The sequence below is a fragment of the Anas platyrhynchos genome, chromosome 14 (genome assembly GCF_047663525.1).
Source record: "Anas platyrhynchos isolate ZD024472 breed Pekin duck chromosome 14, IASCAAS_PekinDuck_T2T, whole genome shotgun sequence".
In the NCBI taxonomy this organism is placed as follows: Eukaryota; Metazoa; Chordata; class Aves; order Anseriformes; family Anatidae; genus Anas; species Anas platyrhynchos.
The window spans coordinates 10,738,003-10,758,760 of NC_092600.1; the positions used below are offsets into that span (position 1 = coordinate 10,738,003).

The 20,758-nt window shown below is 48.6% G+C and overlaps 1 protein-coding gene across 1 annotated transcript; it reads left to right on the top strand.

The window, feature by feature from the left end:
- The first annotated feature begins 8,520 nt into the window (after window positions 1–8,520).
- Window positions 8,521–20,550, top strand: STC2 (stanniocalcin 2). The gene is made up of 4 exons (XM_038186409.2): window positions 8,521–8,895; window positions 10,817–10,959; window positions 13,411–13,622; window positions 16,930–20,550. The coding sequence occupies exons 1-4, from the start codon at window positions 8,718–8,720 to the stop codon at window positions 17,321–17,323; spliced, it is 927 nt and encodes a 308-aa protein (XP_038042337.2). The 5' UTR covers window positions 8,521–8,717; the 3' UTR covers window positions 17,324–20,550.
- Window positions 20,551–20,758: the final 208 nt, after the last annotated feature.

Sequence of the window (20,758 nt, forward strand, 5' to 3'; positions counted from 1 at the left end):
AACAAGATGTACTGAAAGCTTAGTACATGGTATTAAAGCTAGTATCCATCATGTCAGTTCTGTCTCTCCAATTTATTCATTCTGCTTGTTATTATCATCTGACTATAATCTGCTCATAAACAATACCCTTATGATTTTTTCCATGCCTATTTATTTCCTCAGTCATTGAGTTGGTTTCCTGAGGCGATCAAAAAAAATATATAAATATTTATATAAACACATCTCTATTTTGACATGGTCTCTAACTACTTACAAATGCAATATGACATCAACCTAAAGTCAAAGCATATTTGGCACATGGGACCCTCTACTGGCTATGAAAACGGGTGTAGCTCAAACAGCCACAGAAAAGGACCCACCCAGTATATGTACAGAATGCATTTAAATAATTATAGGTTCCAGACTTCATCCGTAGAGCAGCAAAACTGCTAAGCAGGTGGGAGAAGAGCCACCTGAAGGGCAGCGCTGAGGGGCATCTATGCTCCAGCCGGACCTGCAGGTGCTGTTGTTCTGCAGCACCACGGCTTATTTGGGGTTGGATGGGCGAAAGGACTGAATCCCATTCCCGGACACGTGTCCAGAATAAAATCTGATTACACTAAAGTAGAGAAGAAAGCAAATATTATCTCTCAGAGTTTTCTTAGGGAAAACAACATCCGGCAGTTCCTCTATTTTGGGGTATAGATTTAAAGTAACTTCAAATATGAATTAAAAACCTTCTGAAATAATTCCTCTGCAGACACGAGAAACCGCCGCGTAGGGTACCACGCCGATGAGCCCAGCTATAATCCAGTCTTTGCTTTCTGCTGACTAGCTGAGCTCTCGTGGTTGATTATGTCAGTGGAACCCCTCAAAAGAATTATAGCCTTTTATTCAGCTCCGAACCATGTATTATTATGAATACTAAACCGGTTCAAAGAGTCTATTGGTCCTGTTATAACTTTAGACAAAGTCTTCAGTAATTAGCTATCTCTTTGAAGAACGTGTTTCCGCTGGTGTGGGATCCCACTGGAAGCAGGCGTGCGTGCTTGTGGATACACGGGGCACGATGTACCCGGAGCTTGCACATGGTGATGGATAAACAACAGCACAGAGCTCCTGCCACCACAGCCCAGCAAAATAAAAGGTTTACATAGAAAGCAAAATCTAACGCTAATTAATCACAATAAAAACTCATTTAACGATGCTCAGAATAAATACAGATACAGAAGATGCTGGCAACATGCACACCACGGTGGCAAACTGCAAGTTATTTGTGGGAAGTAATAATTTAAGATGCTTCAAAGATCAATGCCTAGCATCAGCCCTGCGAAAGGCTGGCCTCAAACAGGTCCCGGTGGAAGCAGCAGACCCCATGGCCCAGCAGGACTTTCCCTTGTGCTTTGAAAGTCACCCACTCCCATTTCAGTAACTGCTCTTCTGAGAGCCACCAGCACCATGACTGCCCACTGCAGGGAGCCCTGGCTTTACTGGGGGCTGTCAGCAAGTCCTGCACAGAACTGATAACATTTGGGGAGTGGTTTTAGACCTGGCTGCCCATGTTTGACATTCACTGAACCATGATGTAATTACTTATTGTAATGTGAATTTCAATCCAATGTAGTTATAATTTGATGGGAAGAAAACGTGTAGGGTGGTCCCAAATGGACCATCACACACAATACCTCCAACCCAACTACGTTTACAGGCTGTGTGCCGTGTGTCAGATCCTGTAAGAGGGACATGAGAGGTTGTTAGGCCACAGGAATGGCTACCAAGATACGGTTTAGTTCTTCTCTGAACTGTGCTAGGAAGCCCCCAGGCTGGGGGAAGACCCCCTACATGTACAAGGAGAAATGGGGTTATGCAAAGCCATTGGGAGCCCAAGGTGGGACTGGGGAGGTGCATTTTTGCCCCGTGTACGCTCACTCGCTCTGCAGAATTGAATTCAATTTGTCAGGTCCAGCACAAAAACAAAAACCGGCCCTTAGCTTCAGCATCAGCTGCTGGCTGAAGGGAATCAGCGGAGAAAAAGCTGAGGGGAGGCAGGCGAAGCATCCATTCAGCTTGTGTTTGCTGGCAGCCGCACGGCCATTCACGGCAGAGGCGGATTCGCTTTCAATCTGAGGTCAATCAGAGCGAGAGCCAGGATTGGCGGGTCGGGAAATTCACGAGCATTATATTGTTTGGACTCTGATTCTGGAATCATTGTGCTCTGCAGAGAGTCGTACTTTGTGGGCGGTGACTACGGTGCTATAATTACCACTATAATTACACTGGCATGTTTCCTTCTTGGCGAGCCCCATGGAATTATAGTCCCGTTACCTGACCTGAGTTTCTGATAGTCCTAACACGATGGACAGCAGCATTTTACTTTATTTTTTTTGGCCTGGCTGCAAGTTGGTAGGGGTAATATGAGTTGGAAGGACAGAAATGCCAAAACAGTTTTTTTTCCAGAGAAAAAAAAAAAATGTGGTCAATGTCCACTTCAATTGCAACTACGTGGTGCTGTTCGAATGTTTCCCGGCACTCTCACTTGTGGCTCCTTCAGGAGGTAAGGTGTTAGCAGGGTCAGGAAGGTGAATGGAAGAAAAGGGGCAAGAAAAACTGTATCAGGACACTCAATCCAGTGAAAAACGTGGAAATGCCACTGATGAAGCTGGGTCTTCATTGTGTGGAGAAAGCCCAAGGAACCAAAAAATAGGAAGAATCTGGCACTGCCAAGGAGAAGGACACCCTGGGATGAGCAAATCTCCCTCATCTTTAACTTCTGCCTCATATAACTGCATCATAAGCACACATAATTTGGGTGTGTCTGGTAGATACATCAGCTGTGACACTTCAGTAAGTCATTGCGCTAGGCTTTGGCATTAATATTGCAGTGCTAATTCTTCTATAGCTATTGCTTCAGGGCTTGGTGGGTTCAAAAATGCAAAATCTTGTACTGCAGGTGGAGGTTCAGCTCTAGGTTTTGATCCTGCCCACAGTGAAGCACGTTAACCTTAGAGGATGTAAAACCAAGATGCACTTCATATAACGGGTGGTCTTCTGATGGGGACCCAGAGAACTCTTCTTGTTTTATTTAAGTAAAAAAAAAAAAGAAGTTGTTTTCCTCAAACTCAAACATGATTTCTGCAGAAAAGACGTGATGAGTTTCCATGCTTTTCTGAGCAGGATCTGACACTGCAGCACTCGGTCAGGAAACAGCTCGCTGTGTCCCAGCAGCCCGTTGTCTGGATGAGACCGAGGACTCCGTGACAAATCTTTTGCAGACTCTTCTTTTCTTTGTAACACACAGGGGAATTCGGTTTTGGTGACTTCACCAAGCAATTCTCTGAATCCAAGCTTCTTCTCGAAACTGTTTTCTCTAGTTTCTGGTGTATTTTTCTCCCAGCCGACTTGGAGTCGGACCTGAGAAGATGGGTGTTACAGGATGTTCAGCACTTCTTTGCGTCAAGCCACAGATGACTGAGGTAGCCACTTCACTGGAGGAAATTATTTGAGGTTTTCTGAGAGCCTCTTGACAGTAGGTAAAGACTGTTTCAGCTTGTGGGAGTGCCAGCTAGAACCCTTTATAACCTGAATGACATGTAATGGCATAAAAACTCTTCCTAGAACTCACTCTGTCCTTTCAAGATGGCAGTCCTGACGTCAATGTCTGTCCCTTTAACCATCACAAAGCAGCTCAGCTGGGTAAGAACTGGCAAGTCCGAGATTGCCTACAAGAATCACATAACAAGAATCCCTTCCCTGTATTATATTACTTAAGAACATAAGTAACTCAGCATGCCTTACAGATCTCTTCCCCATTCTCTTAAGAAAGAAAAAAAAAAAAAAAAAAGGAAAGAAAAAAAAAGTGCTACTGTGAGAAAAGGGGAGAAATAGATGCTTTTGGCCAATGCTCTTTATCTGGTGACTAAGCAGCCTGCAGCCTGATACGCGTCAGTCTGAGCAGCCACATTTTGATGACCCTTTCGCACATAATTACCAACAGAGCTCCCATTTTTCTTGAGCTAGTGCAGTAGTCACAGAAATCACGACTGTTTGGCATTATCTGCCTCATATTAGCTGTAATCACATCACATTTTTGTTTATATCCACAAGTAATAAAAAACATGCATATCTTTAGTTTGACTTGAAGAATAAAATAAATACATAATTCTGGCAAATTGTTTGGAATTATAGTTTAACAGCATCTGGTTCGTATATTCTGTAGTAAATTGTTGGCACCAACATTGCCACTTTTTTTTTATTATTATTATTTGAATCAAAATGTTCTCAGAAACGTGTTTTTCATCCAGCTTCCATGTAATCCATTTTATGAAGGCCACAAAGCTTGCAAAGGTTGAAACTTAAACTACCTGGGCAGAAGGGATTGTTTCTGGACACCTATTACACAGCTGATTAACTAAGGAATAAACAATCCTGGCATGCAACCTAGCTTGTCTGTTGTTTTGGCTTTTTGTCTCAAGGAGTTGTCTTTCTCGAAATACCTCCCCAGGTACAATGTGTACATTCCACCCTGTTTTGCTCACAAATTACATACCTCTCTTTTATGTCAAGTCCAATATAGCTACACCAGGTTTTCTTATTCCACATAAAAAGTAACCAATTACTTGAGTAAATACCTGTTTTAAAAATATCGCAGAGTGGTTTCCTGCTGCTCTAAATACTAAAACGTTCGGCAGGATTTCTGACCCTTATAAATCTTTCAAATAGTTCATATTTTATCAAAGAAGCCAGACCGTCTTCAAACCTGCTGCATAACTCACTGAGACCATTTCTCAAATACTCGATTTTTACACAAACAAACGGGAAAACAAGTCTGTATACTTTTTAATATGCTTAGCTCTCGATTTTTCTTGCATTTCATTTTCTGTGGCTTTATTGTCAACTTCTGCTCATTCATCATAAAAACTCCAGTTGCCAGAGATTCAAAAATACTAAATCAGTGATAGATGGGGGGAAAGTGGCTTAAAGTACAACCCTTTGAAGCTTCCCAACAGGCCTACGTTTACTGAGCCTAACAGGTTCTCCAGTGTCAAATCCCGTTTCAGTCACTGTCAGCAGCTTTATTCGCACCATCCGAGAACCAGCTTGTGGGAATTAAATCAACACATTCCCAGAGCAGGTCCCGCACCAGGATGAACGAGGTCTAAAAGGCAGCTTCCTCCGCTCTCCCGACCACTTTCCCAGCGATGCTTTGCAGCTCTGGGCTGGCTTCGTAATGATGTGTCATTTGCAAGTCAGCACCTTGCGCTAAGCCCCGAGGTGGGGAAATTACCCAGGAGAAGAGGCAACAATAAATTTCCCTGTCTTGCTTATTTTCTCAAGTCTGATGAAATCACGCTGCGCTGCTTGGGCTGCACAGCACAGCTTACTCTAACTCTACTGTGAAATGCTTTTAGTCACAGATAAAATCCCAGAATCCAGACCTCGGCACACCTTCCCCACAGCATCCTCTTCCCTTTTTAAGTCATCGGCCTCTCCGTCCTTTGTAACAGGGTGTGCTCACTCTCTCGCCGTGTGCCAGGGCCTCTCACACACAGCATTTCTCAACCTTCGCCGGTCTGAGAAGGCCTTGCAGGGACACAGCCCTGATAATAATCATGAAAGCACCTCTTCTCCCTAAAAACCCCAAACAATTAAATGCTTCCCATTTAAAGGTAGTTGCAAAATGCTTGTGCTCGGTCACATCATGTTTCGATCAAAGCATGAAATGCTATTGTAAAGCAATGCCCACATGCGTTAGTCAAAGGGAACTCACAAGTGTATTTCCAAAAGCGAACGGGCGTTCAAAACTGCTGGAATGCCTGGCCATCCTCTCTGAAGTGTCACTCCTCAAACGTCATCCAACGCCTCGCAACCGGACACCGCTCCGCAGTCAGATGCCTGCATCCACACAAGCTTCCTGCTGCTGGTGCAAATCTGCAGGCTCGGTGCCTTGGTGCCTCAGGATTCGGGCATCCCAAGTGTCCTGGAAACCAGCCCTGACGTCGCTGGGATTGATAACTATCCTATAAAATTATCTGGCACTCCTACTGGCAGTCGATCGTGCTGCCGGGGAGCGAGTCGCACTGCTCTCCAGAAGATGACAAAATTGCTGGAGCATGAATTGTGTCGCACGCGCAAATTTTCTGACAGCTCTCGCTTTTAAAATGCACTCACAGCACCTCGCCTTGCTAAGGAAGGGCCGGCTGGGAACAGATCCTCTAACCCCAGGAGCACCCCGAGGGGTGACCTCGGGAAAGAAAGGCAGGGAGAAATCGCACAGCTCCCAGTGCCACCCGCCGAGCAGCAACGTCTGCTGAGCAGAAAGAGATGGGAAACGCTCAACTTGCTGACAGCCGGCAGATTTCTGCACCAAATAGTGACACGAGGGGGTGCTATTTTAGGCACGGTTTTGGTAAGGAGGAGAGATGTGAAAATAACCTTGGATGGAGCAATTAATACAACGTGGGCTGAAGGGGAGGACAAGACGCGCTACAGGCAGCAGGGCTGCTCGGTTCAAAGGACAGACTTTGAGAAATGATGAGCCCTGACTAGAGAAGGCAACCAGAGGGAGGAACCCGGGGTCTGGTGGATGGAGGATGTGTGGAATTCCTTCGAGTCAAAAGGGCAAAGCCCATCCAAAACTGTATCTTTAAAAATGGGAGAAAGGATTTGCGGGGGATGGCTGCAAGAGGGCATCAGACCTAACACATCAGTGAGAAGACAGAAGAGAGCACAATTTGTGAGGCATGAGGAAAAAAAAGTAAAAATATGTGGTATCTTATATAATACAAACTTTCCGGGTAGGAACAGTGACATTGGCTGTTACCTCCTCTGGCAGAGAGAAGCTGCTGTCCCTCGAATCCTCCTGCCTGTACTCCATCTGTGCTGCTCCGGAGTTCATTCAGCCCCTGGTCTTCGAAAGCTGGAGATGAGAATTGTTAAAGCCGAGTTAGTTGGACCTAGCAAAGGCAATTAAGGAGCAAAATTCTTCAGCAGTACAAACAGCAAGAGAGCAAGGACAAAAGAAGGGCCAAGAGGCACTCGGGCGAGGTAGAAATGAAAACAAACAAAGAAACAAGCCAACAAAACCCCTCTCTGTTCCATTAACAGCCCCGACAAAAAGGGCAGAGCCTGTCCCAGGGGCATGGGCACAGCCAGCTCCCCGGAGAGCTGCGCGTCGCCTATTGATAACAGGGAATTTCCACGCGCGCTTGGCACGCCTCTTCGTAATTTCAGCCTCAAAAAGATGTTTAGAAGCCAGACCCTAAAGAGGGGTAAACAAACTCTGCACAGCTCAGACCCAGCTAAAAAACCTCCCGGCCACAACCGGCCAAGGCCCGGGCTGGCGGTGCTGGCGGGGGTTGGGGGGGGGGGGATGCTTTGGGGGCTGCCAGGAGGAGGCTGGGGGGGGTCGAAACGTGCCTGCTGGTGCTCAGCCATGGTCCTGCGGCGCGGTGTCACGTCCCGCCGAGGAGACCCTTGCTCGGGGAGGTGTGAGTGGATTTCCTCAAGTGCATTTTGACAGCTGTGAGGAAGCGGCGGCAGCGGCAGCGGCAGCTGGAGACATTCCTGGCTGCGCCCCCCCCCCCCCCGGCGGGACCCCCGGCCCTTCGGGGCCTGCAGGGTCTGATGAAACATCTGATGAGCCTTACAGCGGGGCGAGGGGAGGCCTGCACGCCTCCGTCCCAAAAGCGGGACGCTTCCCATCACCTGCTCCACATTGCCCTGCTCCCCCAGCCCCGGCTACCAAGGCAGCAGCTTGGGGAGGCCGAGGGGATGCAGCGGGGGGAGGCTGCAGGGGAGATGTCCCCCCCCACTGTGTGTAGGGTGTCAGGGACATGGGGTGTCAGGGACATGGGGTGTCGGGGACATGGGGTGCTGGGACAGGCGGCCCCCCATAGGTGTGCCCCCCTGGCCTCCCCCCAGGTGCCGGATTTATCCCAGTTCCCCGCAGAGCTCGCAGGGTACAAAAATCCCAGGAAAAAAGGGAGGAGAGGATTTCCAAGAAACTCCGTGCAACAGCCGCTTTGGAGAGGGATTTCATTTATTATTTTTTTTTCCTCTTTTTTTTTTTTTTTTAAACTCTTACAACTGAGGCCTCAAGCGCCGCAGGACGGCCGGCTCCGGCCCTTCGGTGCCAACAAACCCAAGTCACCCCCCCCCACATACACACACCCCCGGGTCCCCAAACTCGGTGACTTTTTGTCACCTTCATAAAAAGAACCCCCAAAAATATAAAAAAAATAATAATCTCTCAATGCCACCACCACCCCCTGCGGGTGGGTTTGGGGGGGGGGGGGTAGGGGGGCACCTCCCCAACAGCGGGGAGGGGATCGGGGGGGACTGAAGGAGGCTGAGGGGGGGCTGAGGGAAACTGAGGGAGGCCGGGGGGGGGCTGAGGGAGGCTGAGGGGAACCGGGGGGGGCCATAGGGGGGCGGGAGGCTGCAACCTGCCGCCGGGCCGGGGCCGGCCCCCCGGCGGGCGGGCGGAGCGCTCGGCGGCTGCCATTGGCCGCGGCGCGGAGCGACACCTGCTCGGCTCCCTCATGCGAGCGCCAGCGGGGCTCGGCGGGGATATTTGAGGCACCCTCGGGCTCCTCCGCAGCCGCCACTCCGCGCTCGCCGCCGCGCCGGGCACATGCGGGGCGCGGGGCCGCGGCGGGCAGCGCGCTGGGGCCGGGAGGAGGAGGTGGTGGAGGCCAGGAGGAGGAGGTGGAGGAGGAGGAGGGCGGCAAGGCGCCACCATGTGCGAGGGGCTCCGCGGGCACCTCCCGGCCCTGCTATTGCTGCTGCTGGTGCTGGTGCTGGTGGTGTTGGTGCTGCCCGGCCCCGCAGCAGCCGGTGCTGAAGCCACGCACCCTCCGGAGGGGCCGCCCGATAGGACCCCGCCGCAGAAGGGGCGGCTGTCGCTGCAGAACACAGGTACGGAGGGGAAGGGAGAAGGGGGGGGGGGGGGGGAAAGCAAAGCTCGGGGCTTTGCTTGCAGCCTGCAGCCGGCTCTGCCCCGTGCACGTGGCCCCCGGGCTCAGCACGGAGAAAGTTTTTTTGTTTTTTTTTTGGAGGGGTGTCTAAAAGCTGCTCCAGCCGGGAGGTGATGCGGGGGGCTCGGGGGGGTCCCCGCCTGTCCCTTTCTCCTTCCCCTCGGTGTCTCTGCCTAGAAAGAGGCAGCCGAGGCGTGCACTTGGCTGGATCGCTGCCCGGCCGTGCACGGAGAGCGCGGGATCCAGGCGCTTCCCTTCCCCCCCCTCCTTCTTTTCTCCTCTCCCCCCCACCACCTTTTATTATATTATTTTTTTTTTCTCCCTTTTAACACTCTCGCTGCTGCGCGACGTGTTTAAACACACACACACACACACTCACACACACACACACTCGCAGGAATGCACGAATGCCCCATTAGGGACTGCCACATGTGAATCACGGCACTGTGCAGTTCTCAGCACGCTCGGAGCCAGGACATGTGATCCCGGCGAGGGTTTGCATCCGGATGCCAACACAAGCACTACAGCTGAGCTCCCGGCCCCAAAAAAAGCCCGGCTCCTCGCTTCTGCAGCGCTCCACAAAGAGCTCCATTTTTCCCCCCCCCTCTCCCCGGTGCGTGTGGCTTCGCTCAGCTCCCCACCCCTGCCCGACACAATGCAGGAGCAGCCCCAGCACCGGGGACAGACCCCCCCCGGATTCCCCTGGACCCCCTCCGGGGCAGGTAGGAAGGAGAAGGGGTGGTGGGGAGAGCTGCTGCCCTCCTAGGGGGGTCACACGAGCCCTGTCGGACTCAGCCTGAACATCCCGGCTCCGTGCCCCTCTGCCTTGCAGCGGGCTGAAATGGGAAAGTTGCTGCAAAGACTTGCAAAATGCCCCGAACGGCAAAGGGGGGGGCTGAAATGTGCTGCGGTCCGCAGGGGGATTAGGCTGGCTCCCAAGAGCGAGCTTTAATTAAAGGTACCACTAGGGCACGGAGCGCAGGCGTTCTTAGCATCCTCAGTCCTGGTCTAAAAGCTGCCCCTGTTTAACTTTATCCCCGGGCTTTTTCAGCAACCACCTTCCCTCTGGCAGTGTTACGATGTCCCTTTTTTTTTTTTTTTTTTAAAGGACCAGAAGCCGTCTTAGTGAGAGTTAGAACTTGGAAAGGAGGGGTTGTACGTAGGTATTAGACAGCATTTTTTTTTCACAGCATTACATAACATCTGTTCGGGCAGAATAAACACGTGTGCTAGGTCCGGTGTATCTCTTTTATGTGCTGTATATAAAAATACCCATTTCAGATTGATTCCTGCATAGGTGAGGACAGAGTCTCAGCTTTATGCAACAATCGGTGCAAAGGACTTTGTTTATCAGTGGGAGTTTTGCCATTAACTTCCTCGACATCGGGACAGGGGACACCCGGTAGCCTGCACAGAGCATTGTGCTGTAGCACCAGAAACTAGCTCCAAGTACCAGAAACATCCAATTCTAGCTGGCTGGGACCAGCTCCTCATGGGCTTTTCGTTTTGGCACTTGAATTTGATGGGGTCTTTGTACAAGTCAGACAGCAAAAATCATGCCTGTCCTCTGCTCCTGAGGAATGCGAAAGCATTAGACAGTTCTCAAGTGAAAGAGCTTGACGTAAGCGTAGTGGATTTGGCATTTGCTTCTTGGATATCACTTTCATAGCATAATGCACCCAAGTTTTGGCCTAATTTCTGCAGAAAGTGGGCATGCTGCGGGTACAATAACCGTTGTCACATGTGTTTTTTCTTTCGAACTGATGATGTTAGCAAAATGTCTCTTTCCCTTCCCCCCTACCCACCACCAGCAGCTCCTATGAACAGTTCTTCAAATTAACTGTAATCAATGCTCATTTTAGCTGAAATCCAGCACTGCCTGGTTAATGCCGGCGATGTGGGATGCGGCGTGTTTGAATGCTTTGAAAACAATTCTTGCGAGATCCGAGGCTTACATGAGATCTGCATGACTTTCCTGCACAACGCTGGAAAATTTGATGCCCAGGTAACACAGTGAAACTTAGCATTTATTTTCTCCTCTTCTGCACATCTGAAAAAAAAAAGTTACCACTAAGGAGCACATCTGCTTTTGCATGTGACCAGCTTCAATAGAAATTTTTCTGTTGAAGCAGAGGGTCCAGAGTCAAGACCCAAGGCAGCAGCAGTGTGTAAGCTGTGCCAGGAGACAGGTTGTCCCTAGCTGCAGCTCCACGTGGGGACTTGCTCCTACTGCACCCAGGGCAACAATCAGAACAGTAACAGATGAGCACGGTTCTCAGAAACATTAAATGACTTAAGCTTCTACATCACATTTGTTCAAAACTCATTCTGAAATGCAGCTTGGGCTCCCAAGTTCATGTAGATGTATCAGGAAACGTTTCCCACTGTGTGCTTATTAAAGCTTGGTTCTCAAGACTTGCACACAACCAGTACAGACAACCTCCTAAAGCTGCTGCGTTCGTATGAGCCTTTGGTTCGAGCACTGACATTAAAATACATGACTTCGACGGTATGCGGTATTAAGTTTGTCTCCTTCATTTTCTCCCCAGACCATTTACGCATCATTGAGACATCCTGTTATTATGTCTTGTAAACCTACTCTCCCATTTCAGTGTGGAGGGAAGAGAACATTACGCTGGGCCAGCGGCATTTGGCTTGACCATGCAGTTTACAGAATAACTTGACTAAAAGCACCAGCTCCATGGCACTGCTGGAAGCGTGGTGTAAAGTAGAGCTGTCTCCAGAACTCCATCCCTTCCGTGAGGGACGGTGGGACCACCCAGCAGGAAACACTTCAAGTGTTTTAGGCTTAAATTCTCAAGGATGTACAAAGGGTCTGGCTAGCTAATCAAACTGCAATTGTTTCTCCTAAAGTCTGGGTATCTGAAAACCTTCAACATCATTTCTAAGTGGCTTCCAGCAAACCCTTATTTTTGCACAATTCTGTCAATGAGCAAAACTGATAAAAGCAGTGAGCCCTGTTGGGAGGGAGGTGTGTCCGTGAAGGCTGAGTGTAGCCCCTGCTGCCTCTTTCACAGAATCCCCAGGTACTGCAGTCAGATCCAGCCCATTTCCCATACAGACTGTCCCCTTTGCAGTGCACAAGCACCAAACCCCCCCGAGCTTTCATTTGGAGGTGACTTCAGCCTCTGCTGTGATGGGGCTTTTCAGGGCTTATCTCTATTACCTACAGTTGTTTCAGGGTGTGTTAAATAACAAGAGTAGCACTGACCATTTTCTGCTCTCCTCTATCTCTGAAACCTGATAAATGATGTAAGGTTTGGTTTGTATAAGGATTTTCTCTTTATCCTAATTTTCCCTCTGTGCTCTGCATGTTCAGTATTGAAGAGAAGAGCAGGTATGGTACAGGTACAGGGAATAGAAGGGGATGATATCTGAAATAGCTCTTCGATTGGCGAGAAGTGTTTCTGGGTTGAAACATTTTGGGGACAAAATCTGCTCACAGGTCTGGGTGAATCGTAGTCCACGTCTGTGGAGCTGTGCCCATGTGTTCTGGATAAAGGACAACAGGAATTCGGTCTTCTGGAAGCATTTGTGTAAAAGAATCTGAAACAATGAAGAGATGGATGCAGTGCAGCACCTATTGCTCAGCAAAGTAAAGAGAGGCTGAGCAGAGCTGCCAGGCTGTGCCACATGCACTGTGTATGGCTGGCTGCAGGGTCAGATAGCAAAGAGAAAAGGTAGGGATGATTTTCAATACCCTCTAAGCAGCTGAATGAGGGAATTGCAAATGATCTTTAAAGAGATGCTGCTAAAGCAGCTTTCTTGCAACGTGCATTTTAGCTTCTTGGGTTTATTTTTTTTTTTTTTATTTCACTGAGAATTTCTTGCAACAAACAGGCATCAAGACACTAGAATTATTACTAGTGCTGATTTGGGTCCCTTTCTGCCTGAGGAAGCGGTAGTAGCAAAAAACTGATAGCTGGGAAATGGTGCATATGTGTTTGTATGCTCTGTAAGGAGTTCACAAACTGATTTTTAAATGGAGAAAAAAAAAGAGTGAAGGAATGGGTATCTGCTTGTGGTGTTGGAGACCCCAGCCATGGCAGTGTGCCCTTATCCCTTGTGGGAATCTGCTGTGCTACCATCCCAGAGGCAAAGGAAGCCAGTAACTCAAGCACTGAATTATTTCAAGGTGCTTACTCTTTCCCTTTTTCCTTCTTGGGCAGTCTGCTGTTGGGGCAGAGGAAACCTCAAAATATCTGAGGAAGCCCTGTGTGTTCAGCTCCAGTGGAACAGCAAGGCAGCACAACCTGGCGTGATCTTTAAGGGCAGAGAAACAAAGGGAAGAGGGGAGAAGAAGCCATTAAGTGATCTCCCCAGCAGCCTAATAACCCTTGACGTTGTCCTGCAGAGGAGCAGCTAGCTGGGCGTAAATCAGCTGCTGTGCTTAATGGCCAAAAATACGGACCTCCTCCGTTTCTTTTCTTCTCAGGGAAAATCCTTCATTAAAGACGCTCTGAAGTGTAAGGCTCATGCCTTGAGGCATAAATTCAGCTGCATCAGCCGTAAGTGCCCAGCCATTAAAGAGATGGTGTTCCAGTTACAGCGGGAGTGCTACCTGAAGCATGACCTCTGCTCCGCTGCCAAGGAGAACGTCCAGGTCATTGTGGAGATGATTCACTTCAAAGACCTGCTGCAGCATGAGTAAGTGCCTCCGTGCTAGTGCAGTCAGAGGCGTGGGAGCTCCTTCCAGGAGCATGATGGTGCCAATGGGCTGTGCATCTGCCCAAAAGCTGTTTCACCTCCTTCAGGCCTTAAGCACGGCTTGTTTTCCCAGGTACAAGACCAAGGTAATGCTTTTTTCGCAGGGGCCTTGGAAGACGAGCTTGCTTGCAAAGGGCTAGATGTGGCTGAGGAAGGAAATGAAATGGGTTGAACTTGGATCTGGCTGTCTTGTTGGTCCTTAGGCAAACACAGCACTAGTGTCTGATGTTCCGAGAGGCATCTCACAAAGCCTCTGTGCTTTCTGTAGTCGAAGGCACTGCTCACGACCCATTTGTTCAAAGTGACAGCTAGAGGAGAAGGGGGAAGATGGTCTTTGCAGAGTTGTCAACGGGATAATTTCTTTTGTAAATACATACTTTCAAATGTCTTCTAGTTAATTGTCCTTGAAGGAGCTGCAGTCCCCCAGGTAATCTCCCATTCATCTTATTCCTTATTAATCTCAGATGCTTTTTAATAAAACATGGAGGTGTGCAAAATGAAGGCACAAGTCAGGTTTTGAGCAGCTCATCCCTCTGCCTGGGAACACAGCCGCCCTCCAAGGAATGGCTGAGTTCTAGCAGGAATTGATCAAAGCTGCTCCTTGACAGCAACAAGCCAGGCACAAGCTGTTTGTACCAACTCTTTGTGCACAGATGCAAAAATCAGAGCCTGTTTTTCTTGCAGGTGAACATCGCACTCCCAAACAAGGAGGCTGAGCCACAGCCTGGCAGCAGGCTTACTTTAGAGCATCTTCCTACCATGCCCCTTTGCCTTTTTATCCCCAGTGGATATTAGCGCAGAAACCTCAAATCCTAGCAACTGTGATGTTAATTTTTCATAGAATCATTTATTTTTGACTTCTAGCCTTGCATTTTCATTGGTCTCCAGAGGAGCTGGGCTCTAATTCCCTTACTTTATGTTGAAAACTACCTATGAGAGCCAAAAGCTGTAGAATGAGGAGCTGGGTTACCCTTATTTTGCAAACAAGCCAAAACAGGAATGCCCAAAGGCAGCAGCTTATTTCTGGGGAGCTTAAATGGGGGGGCCTCGGTTTGAAGGCACAGGTCATTTAGCTAAGCACCTATATTTTACATGATCTCATTTAGAGCTTCTTAAACTTCATCTTCAGCATCTTGTGGGGCTGGAGCTAAGCTCTCCTGTGTGGGACTCCCCGAATAGAAGCGAGCCAGCCTCCTCCCCTCCCCTAAATTTAGAGGCCATTTCTGAAATTCTTGAACTAAGTAACTTGTTCAAGATCAATAGGCGAGTGTGGCAGAGCTGGAAATAAAATCACGTCTGCTGACTTGCAGCCTTGTGCTCAGTTCAGGTACTATGGTCAGGCCAGCTGAAATGCAGAAAGTAAAACAGCGAAGGAGAAATGGGCCAGTATTAATCCGCAGGGCTCTGGCAGACTTTGAATACCTGAAATATTTGGCAGCTGAGCCACTTTTTAGTCATACCAGCAACCTTTTTCTTCCAAAGATTTTTTGCACAGATTATGCCCGGTTTTAACAACCAATCCCTGTTGTGTTTTTTTTTTTCTTCCCCTTTACTTCATATGCATTGTGCTCAATTCTCTGCCATCTTCTATTTTATGATTAAGACAAAACTTAAGAGCATAGAAGCCAGTGGCAGCTTTCAGGCTTGTTCTCTGGTTCATTCTTCTGGCTGTTTTCTTGTGATGCGCATTAAGGAGCACGATCAGGGCAGTGAAGCCTCTTCCTGAGGAGTCAGCTGCTGTGGGGGTGTGGGTCAGACCCATTTGTCATGGTGGAAGTGGTGACAGGCCCTGGCAGATCCTTCCCTGGAGCATTCCAAATAGCTTTTTTTTTTTTTTTAATGACAGAAACAATCCAAACATGGGAAATCTTTTCAGATAGGGGAATAGGTGGCTCTCCAAGATTAGTCATTCAAAATGAGGCTAAGCAGTTGGGCAGAGTAAAATCAGGGTGGTATCTGACACTGATCACAGTCCATTGGATCTCCTCAACTCAGTTCTTGGGAAGAGATTGTTAGACAGGGCTTGTCCACCATCACAGAGCTAGGGGATGGTGGAAGGTGCACCACCACCACCCCATGCATACAACCACGACCATCCCTACTGCTGAACCCAGGCTTGCCAGCCCCGGGCAGGTCTTGATTTGCAGTTTGCACGGGTCCTACCATCCAACCATCCAAACCTTCAGCATGTTCTTCTGGGCCTGCTGCACCTCCTGCTAACAGCTGAGCACTTGTGTCAATAGACAACATCAATATTGACCCAGAAACCTGTGACCACAGCTATTTTAGAGTTGCTGTCCTCCGTGCCCGTGACAGAGGAGGGGAGCTGTGCTCAGAGGCTGCGTTGTGCTGCGGGGCTGCAGGCGGCTCTCGGCACTGGGTGGGAAGCAGGAGCAGCATTTGGCCTTGGCTTGTTTGGAGTCCTTGTTCTGCTGGGACAAGGTACATAGTGAAGGCTGCACTTAGCTCTGTAAGGAAAGGAAGAGAACATTCGGTGCCACCAAAGTGGATTTCCGTGTGTTTCAGCTGCAGTTAGATCACGGGTCCCAGTAGGATCTTGCTTGTGGCAGAGGTTGACACCTGCTGCTCCAGGGAGAGGTGAAGGTGGTGAGAAAAGCCAGAGGACCTCATACTTGTCTGCCACTCTTCCCAGGGGGGAAATGCCTGCCTCCTGCAGGCTGGTGGCCAGTGGATGTCTGTATCAGGTGTTCACCTGGAGATAGCAAGCTGCCTTATCAAGCTGATGGCTCCAGAGCTGGCTTCCTTTGTCGTGTCTGCTGACTAATAAAGACAAAGGAGCATGGAAAGAGATAGTGAGAGAAGGTGTGAGATAGCACTTGTTCCATTTCACAGCCCCATTTGCCAAGCGTGTAGACCTCCTGTCTTCCCCTGCTGGGAATTACAGTTCTCCCAGAGCATCTCCACTGGGTGAACAATCAAGGCAGCCCCGGCACTTGAGTGACTCAGCTCCACAGGATGCTATCGTGTGCATTTCTTACTCTGATACGGCCAATTAGAGTATAACACATCTCAGAGTCAACTTCGAGAGCAGAACTGGTCCCCAAGGTAGTAGATTTCTGACCCCCTGGTGCCCAAGTAAGCAGGTAGTGGGGGACAAATGCTGCTGAACAGTTCTGTAGGCAAGGGGACAGTAAGGCAGAGAGGCCAGTACCCTGGCTGACTGGTAGATAACACTAATATTTATTTATTTTTTTGACTTGCCTCTCACTGTTTCCTTTACCTCCAGGCCGTATGTTGACCTAGTGAATATCCTGCTCACCTGTGGCGAGGAGGTGAAAAAGGCAATAACAAGAAGCGTCCAGGCCCAATGCGAACAGAACTGGGGGAGTCTCTGCTCCATCCTGAGCTTCTGCACCTCAGCCGTGCACGGTGATGCCATCCTGAGCCCCGAGAAGAAGCTGGCTGAAGCTGGCAAAGCCGCCGCTGGCCGCGGGGACATCCTGGCCCACTCTGAGTCTGACCCCAGGGAGAGCTCGCGAGCATCCAAGGGAGAGAGAGGTACCAAGGGCCACCCGAACGCCCATGCCCGGGTGAAAGCTGGGGCCCACGGTCCCAAAGGGGCACATGGGATCATGGACCGGGCAGACGAACTGTCCGACTTCTCGGACATCCGGAGGTGAAAAAAGGCACCGAGCCCCCGTTACCCCCACCCTCCCCCTCCGCTGGAAGCTTCCTTTGAGTCCATCTTCCCGTCTATGGACATTCCAAAGCATTTCCCATTCAGAGGTCAAGCACAGGGCATTGCAAGATATATGGACCTCAGCACCAGTGTATATAGTAGCAAAGGGAGAGCAGTGGCAATGGGTTATTGATCCAGCAAACTCGACACTTGAGCAGCCACTAAACGTGGCAAAATGTCTCCGACTAAATTCTTTTCCCCCCCCCCCTCTGTTTTGTAACGAAACGGACATCGGCTGAAATTTAGGATCTTGGTTTGGGGTCGTTGGGTTGTTTTGGGGGTTTGTTTGTTTATCTTGGTCCCTCAGCTGGGGAGGAGGTTACGAGGGCTCTGGCAGATTGCATGCAGCCGCTTGTGGCTTAGCACCTCCGAAGGTTTAGGGTGCAGTCTTACAACAGATGGCTGAATTCCAGAGGGATTTGGTTTCTGCCTGTGGCTGACAAGGCAGGAGCTGGAGGCTCTCTGTGACATGCTGGAATGAAATAGCTGTCCTGTCTCTCATACAGGAACCGTGCAGTCTGGAGCTCCACCGCTGTCTGCTGAGTAACTTCTGAGCCATTGTTCCCATCCAGGCAACACTGCCTACCTAGTTCAAGTGCCCCTTATTTGTTTGTGTTTTTTTTTTTAACCACTGTGTAACTTAACAGTTGCTTATCCAGTCACTTCAGCATATCCAAGGCCTAGGTAATCAGCTTCCAGACCAAGTAGTTGGACACAACTCCCCTAGTTACAGAGCGTGGCATGGAAGACCCCCAGGAGTATGTTCCCAAACCTCTAACCCCCCCCACCCCCTGCATATTCCCTTCTTACACCTGCCCACCCAGACACAGCTCCTCCACCCTAATGCACAAGCTCAAAAGGATGGCTGTAAGCTCACGTGATGAAGGACCCCATACAATTAAGTTCTTCCACAGGGCTTCATCGGAAGCCCATCAGAAATGTCTCTCCTTAGAAGTAACACGGTGTGGTTTGCTGGGATGTGGAGCCCCGCCAGAACCTGCCTGTCAGTTGTGGTTTACCAAAATGCCAAAGATCTGGAGAGGGGGTCGACTTCTTTATTCGTTGTCGTGCAGATAATGACTGCTGGTCTCTGCGGAATGAGTTACTAGAGAGAGAAAGAGTGCCAAGAATTGATTGTCTCTGAGCAGTTTTTAGTGTGAATGAGGTGTTGGGATGCATCTCTCCTCCCCCCTATGCAATTGTAATTCTCAGGTTGCAGCCCTGCAATCCTATATCCCCAGCTATGTTCCTGGAAATGGAGGTGACAGCACCCACGGGGACAGAAGGGTGAGCTCTTCAGCTTCCTCTGGAGGACAAGTGAGTTTTCTTAGAAAGTGGGAATGACACCAAAGATCTGAGCCTTCTTATTTAGAAAGTTTGGGAGGAAAGCTGTGGGGGCAGGAAGGCAGTTTGGCAGAGACAGAACGTACCCGGTGAACTAACGTACGTCTTGTCGCATGGTGGGAAGGAGCTGCACAAACAGAAGAGGCTGTTGGAATTTGGCTACAATTTCCAACTCAGATTTTAGCTACTGCTGAGTGAGCACAGCTCCTAATAGCTATATTCAGGCTTTAATGCATGTATCCACCCGCAGAATTTCTAGGCGTTACTTTTAATAGAAGTCACGTAGGAAGCAAGAGAGAACCGCTGAGTTGTAGAGGTGCAGCTCCGTGTGATCACCAGGTCTTTAAGGAAATGACCTTGATTCTTCCTGATTTTAGCTAAGTTCCGTGATGTTTTCATTCACCTTAAGTGGGAAGATGTGGGGTCAGGCCAAATACCGTAGATACAAAGACCAGTGTGACCCAAGGAGCAGAGCCCAGGCCGACCTGTTGAGCTGCAGCAGGGCTGTCCCCTGGATGGTGCCCCCAGGATGTCACGGAGGGGTTTGCCAAGGCTGGCTCGTGCTAGCTCTGACAGCCAGCACCTCTGCCCCAAAAACCAAGTGGCTGCTGGTGGTACTATAAGGAAATCTCCAGTGTGCCTCCCGGAGTTCCCTGTGAGCATCCTCTCCCCCTTGGTGACGTATGTCACCGTAAAGAACAAGCTCGAACCAAAAAGACAATCCAAGCATTTCAGCAAAAAAATAAACAACACAAACACGAAACGACTCGCTACCGACATAACGTTCGTGCATCGAACTAAGATCCCTCTCTCTTCAGAGGTCCGATGCATCTATGGGAACCAAACGTATCGATAGGTATATCCTTGAATGTCTCAGTCAACATATCACCTCAGCATGCATACAGTTTTCTTTGTATTCATTTGTTCCGAGGGGGGAAAATTGTATATTCCCCTTGTTCTAGTCAATGACAATTTCTTTTGGGTGGGTGGGCGAGCTGTGGGTGGGAGGGATTTTTTTTTTATAAGGCATAACTTTTTTTTTTCCTCTGTGTGTGAAGATTTTATGTGTTCATCTACTGATTCCACATATGCTATTATTGTAAATATTTAACATTTCTATTTATTATAGTGTCTCCATTTAAAAAAAGAACACTGCTGGCTATGATAATTTAAACGTACGTCATGACCTGTGTTGTATATATTCATGCCACTAGTATGTTTTTTATGTTTAAAGCTGCGTAAATATAGTTTTATACAGTTCCATAATGTTATTGACAGCATAAATCATTTATTTATTGTTAAACCTTCTTTCATGTCTAACAAATAGGGTGCGTTTTACCTGAGAGTATTTTATTGTGACATCTACATAGCCTTAATTCTTTATAAAGTTTAAAAAAAGAGAAAAAAAAAATGTCCATTTAGATACTGTATGATGCTTTAATTAACATTCCTTATGAACTTGCTGTTCATGAAGGAGGTTTAGCTTCAAAGCCAAGGTATGAATGTTTCCTTTACGCTTTGCATCTGGAATGAGCCTTGTTCTGGAATGAAAATACTGGGAGAAGCAAAATGCTTACTGGAAGAAGATACCAATAAACCCTGGAAAATGCTGTCCTAACTTAAAGTGCTGAACTAAAAGGAAAAAAAAAAAAAAAAACTGTCCTTAATTCCAAATCTCTGGGAGAAAAACATACTAGTTTTATCTCATGTAGGATTTGCAGCCAAATAAGCTTGTAAAAAAAGAAAATGCATATGGCTTTAGACAAAGCTCTGTACCTTTCACACTATTATTTTCCTTAAACACTAATAAATGTTTTGAATAAGTCTGTGGCTGGGTTTTGTTTAAGCTGGAATTTCAGCCGCCGTGATAAGGGGTAAGAAAAGCCCTTTGAAGCCAGGCCAGGCTCTCGGTAGCAACCAAGGGGGGCAGAGGTGATCTGTCTGGCTGTCCCCACGCCGGGAGCAGCAGCAATGTGCCCTGGCTGGAGCAGGACACGGGGACGGGGCTGTGCCAGCACAGCAAGGCTTTCTA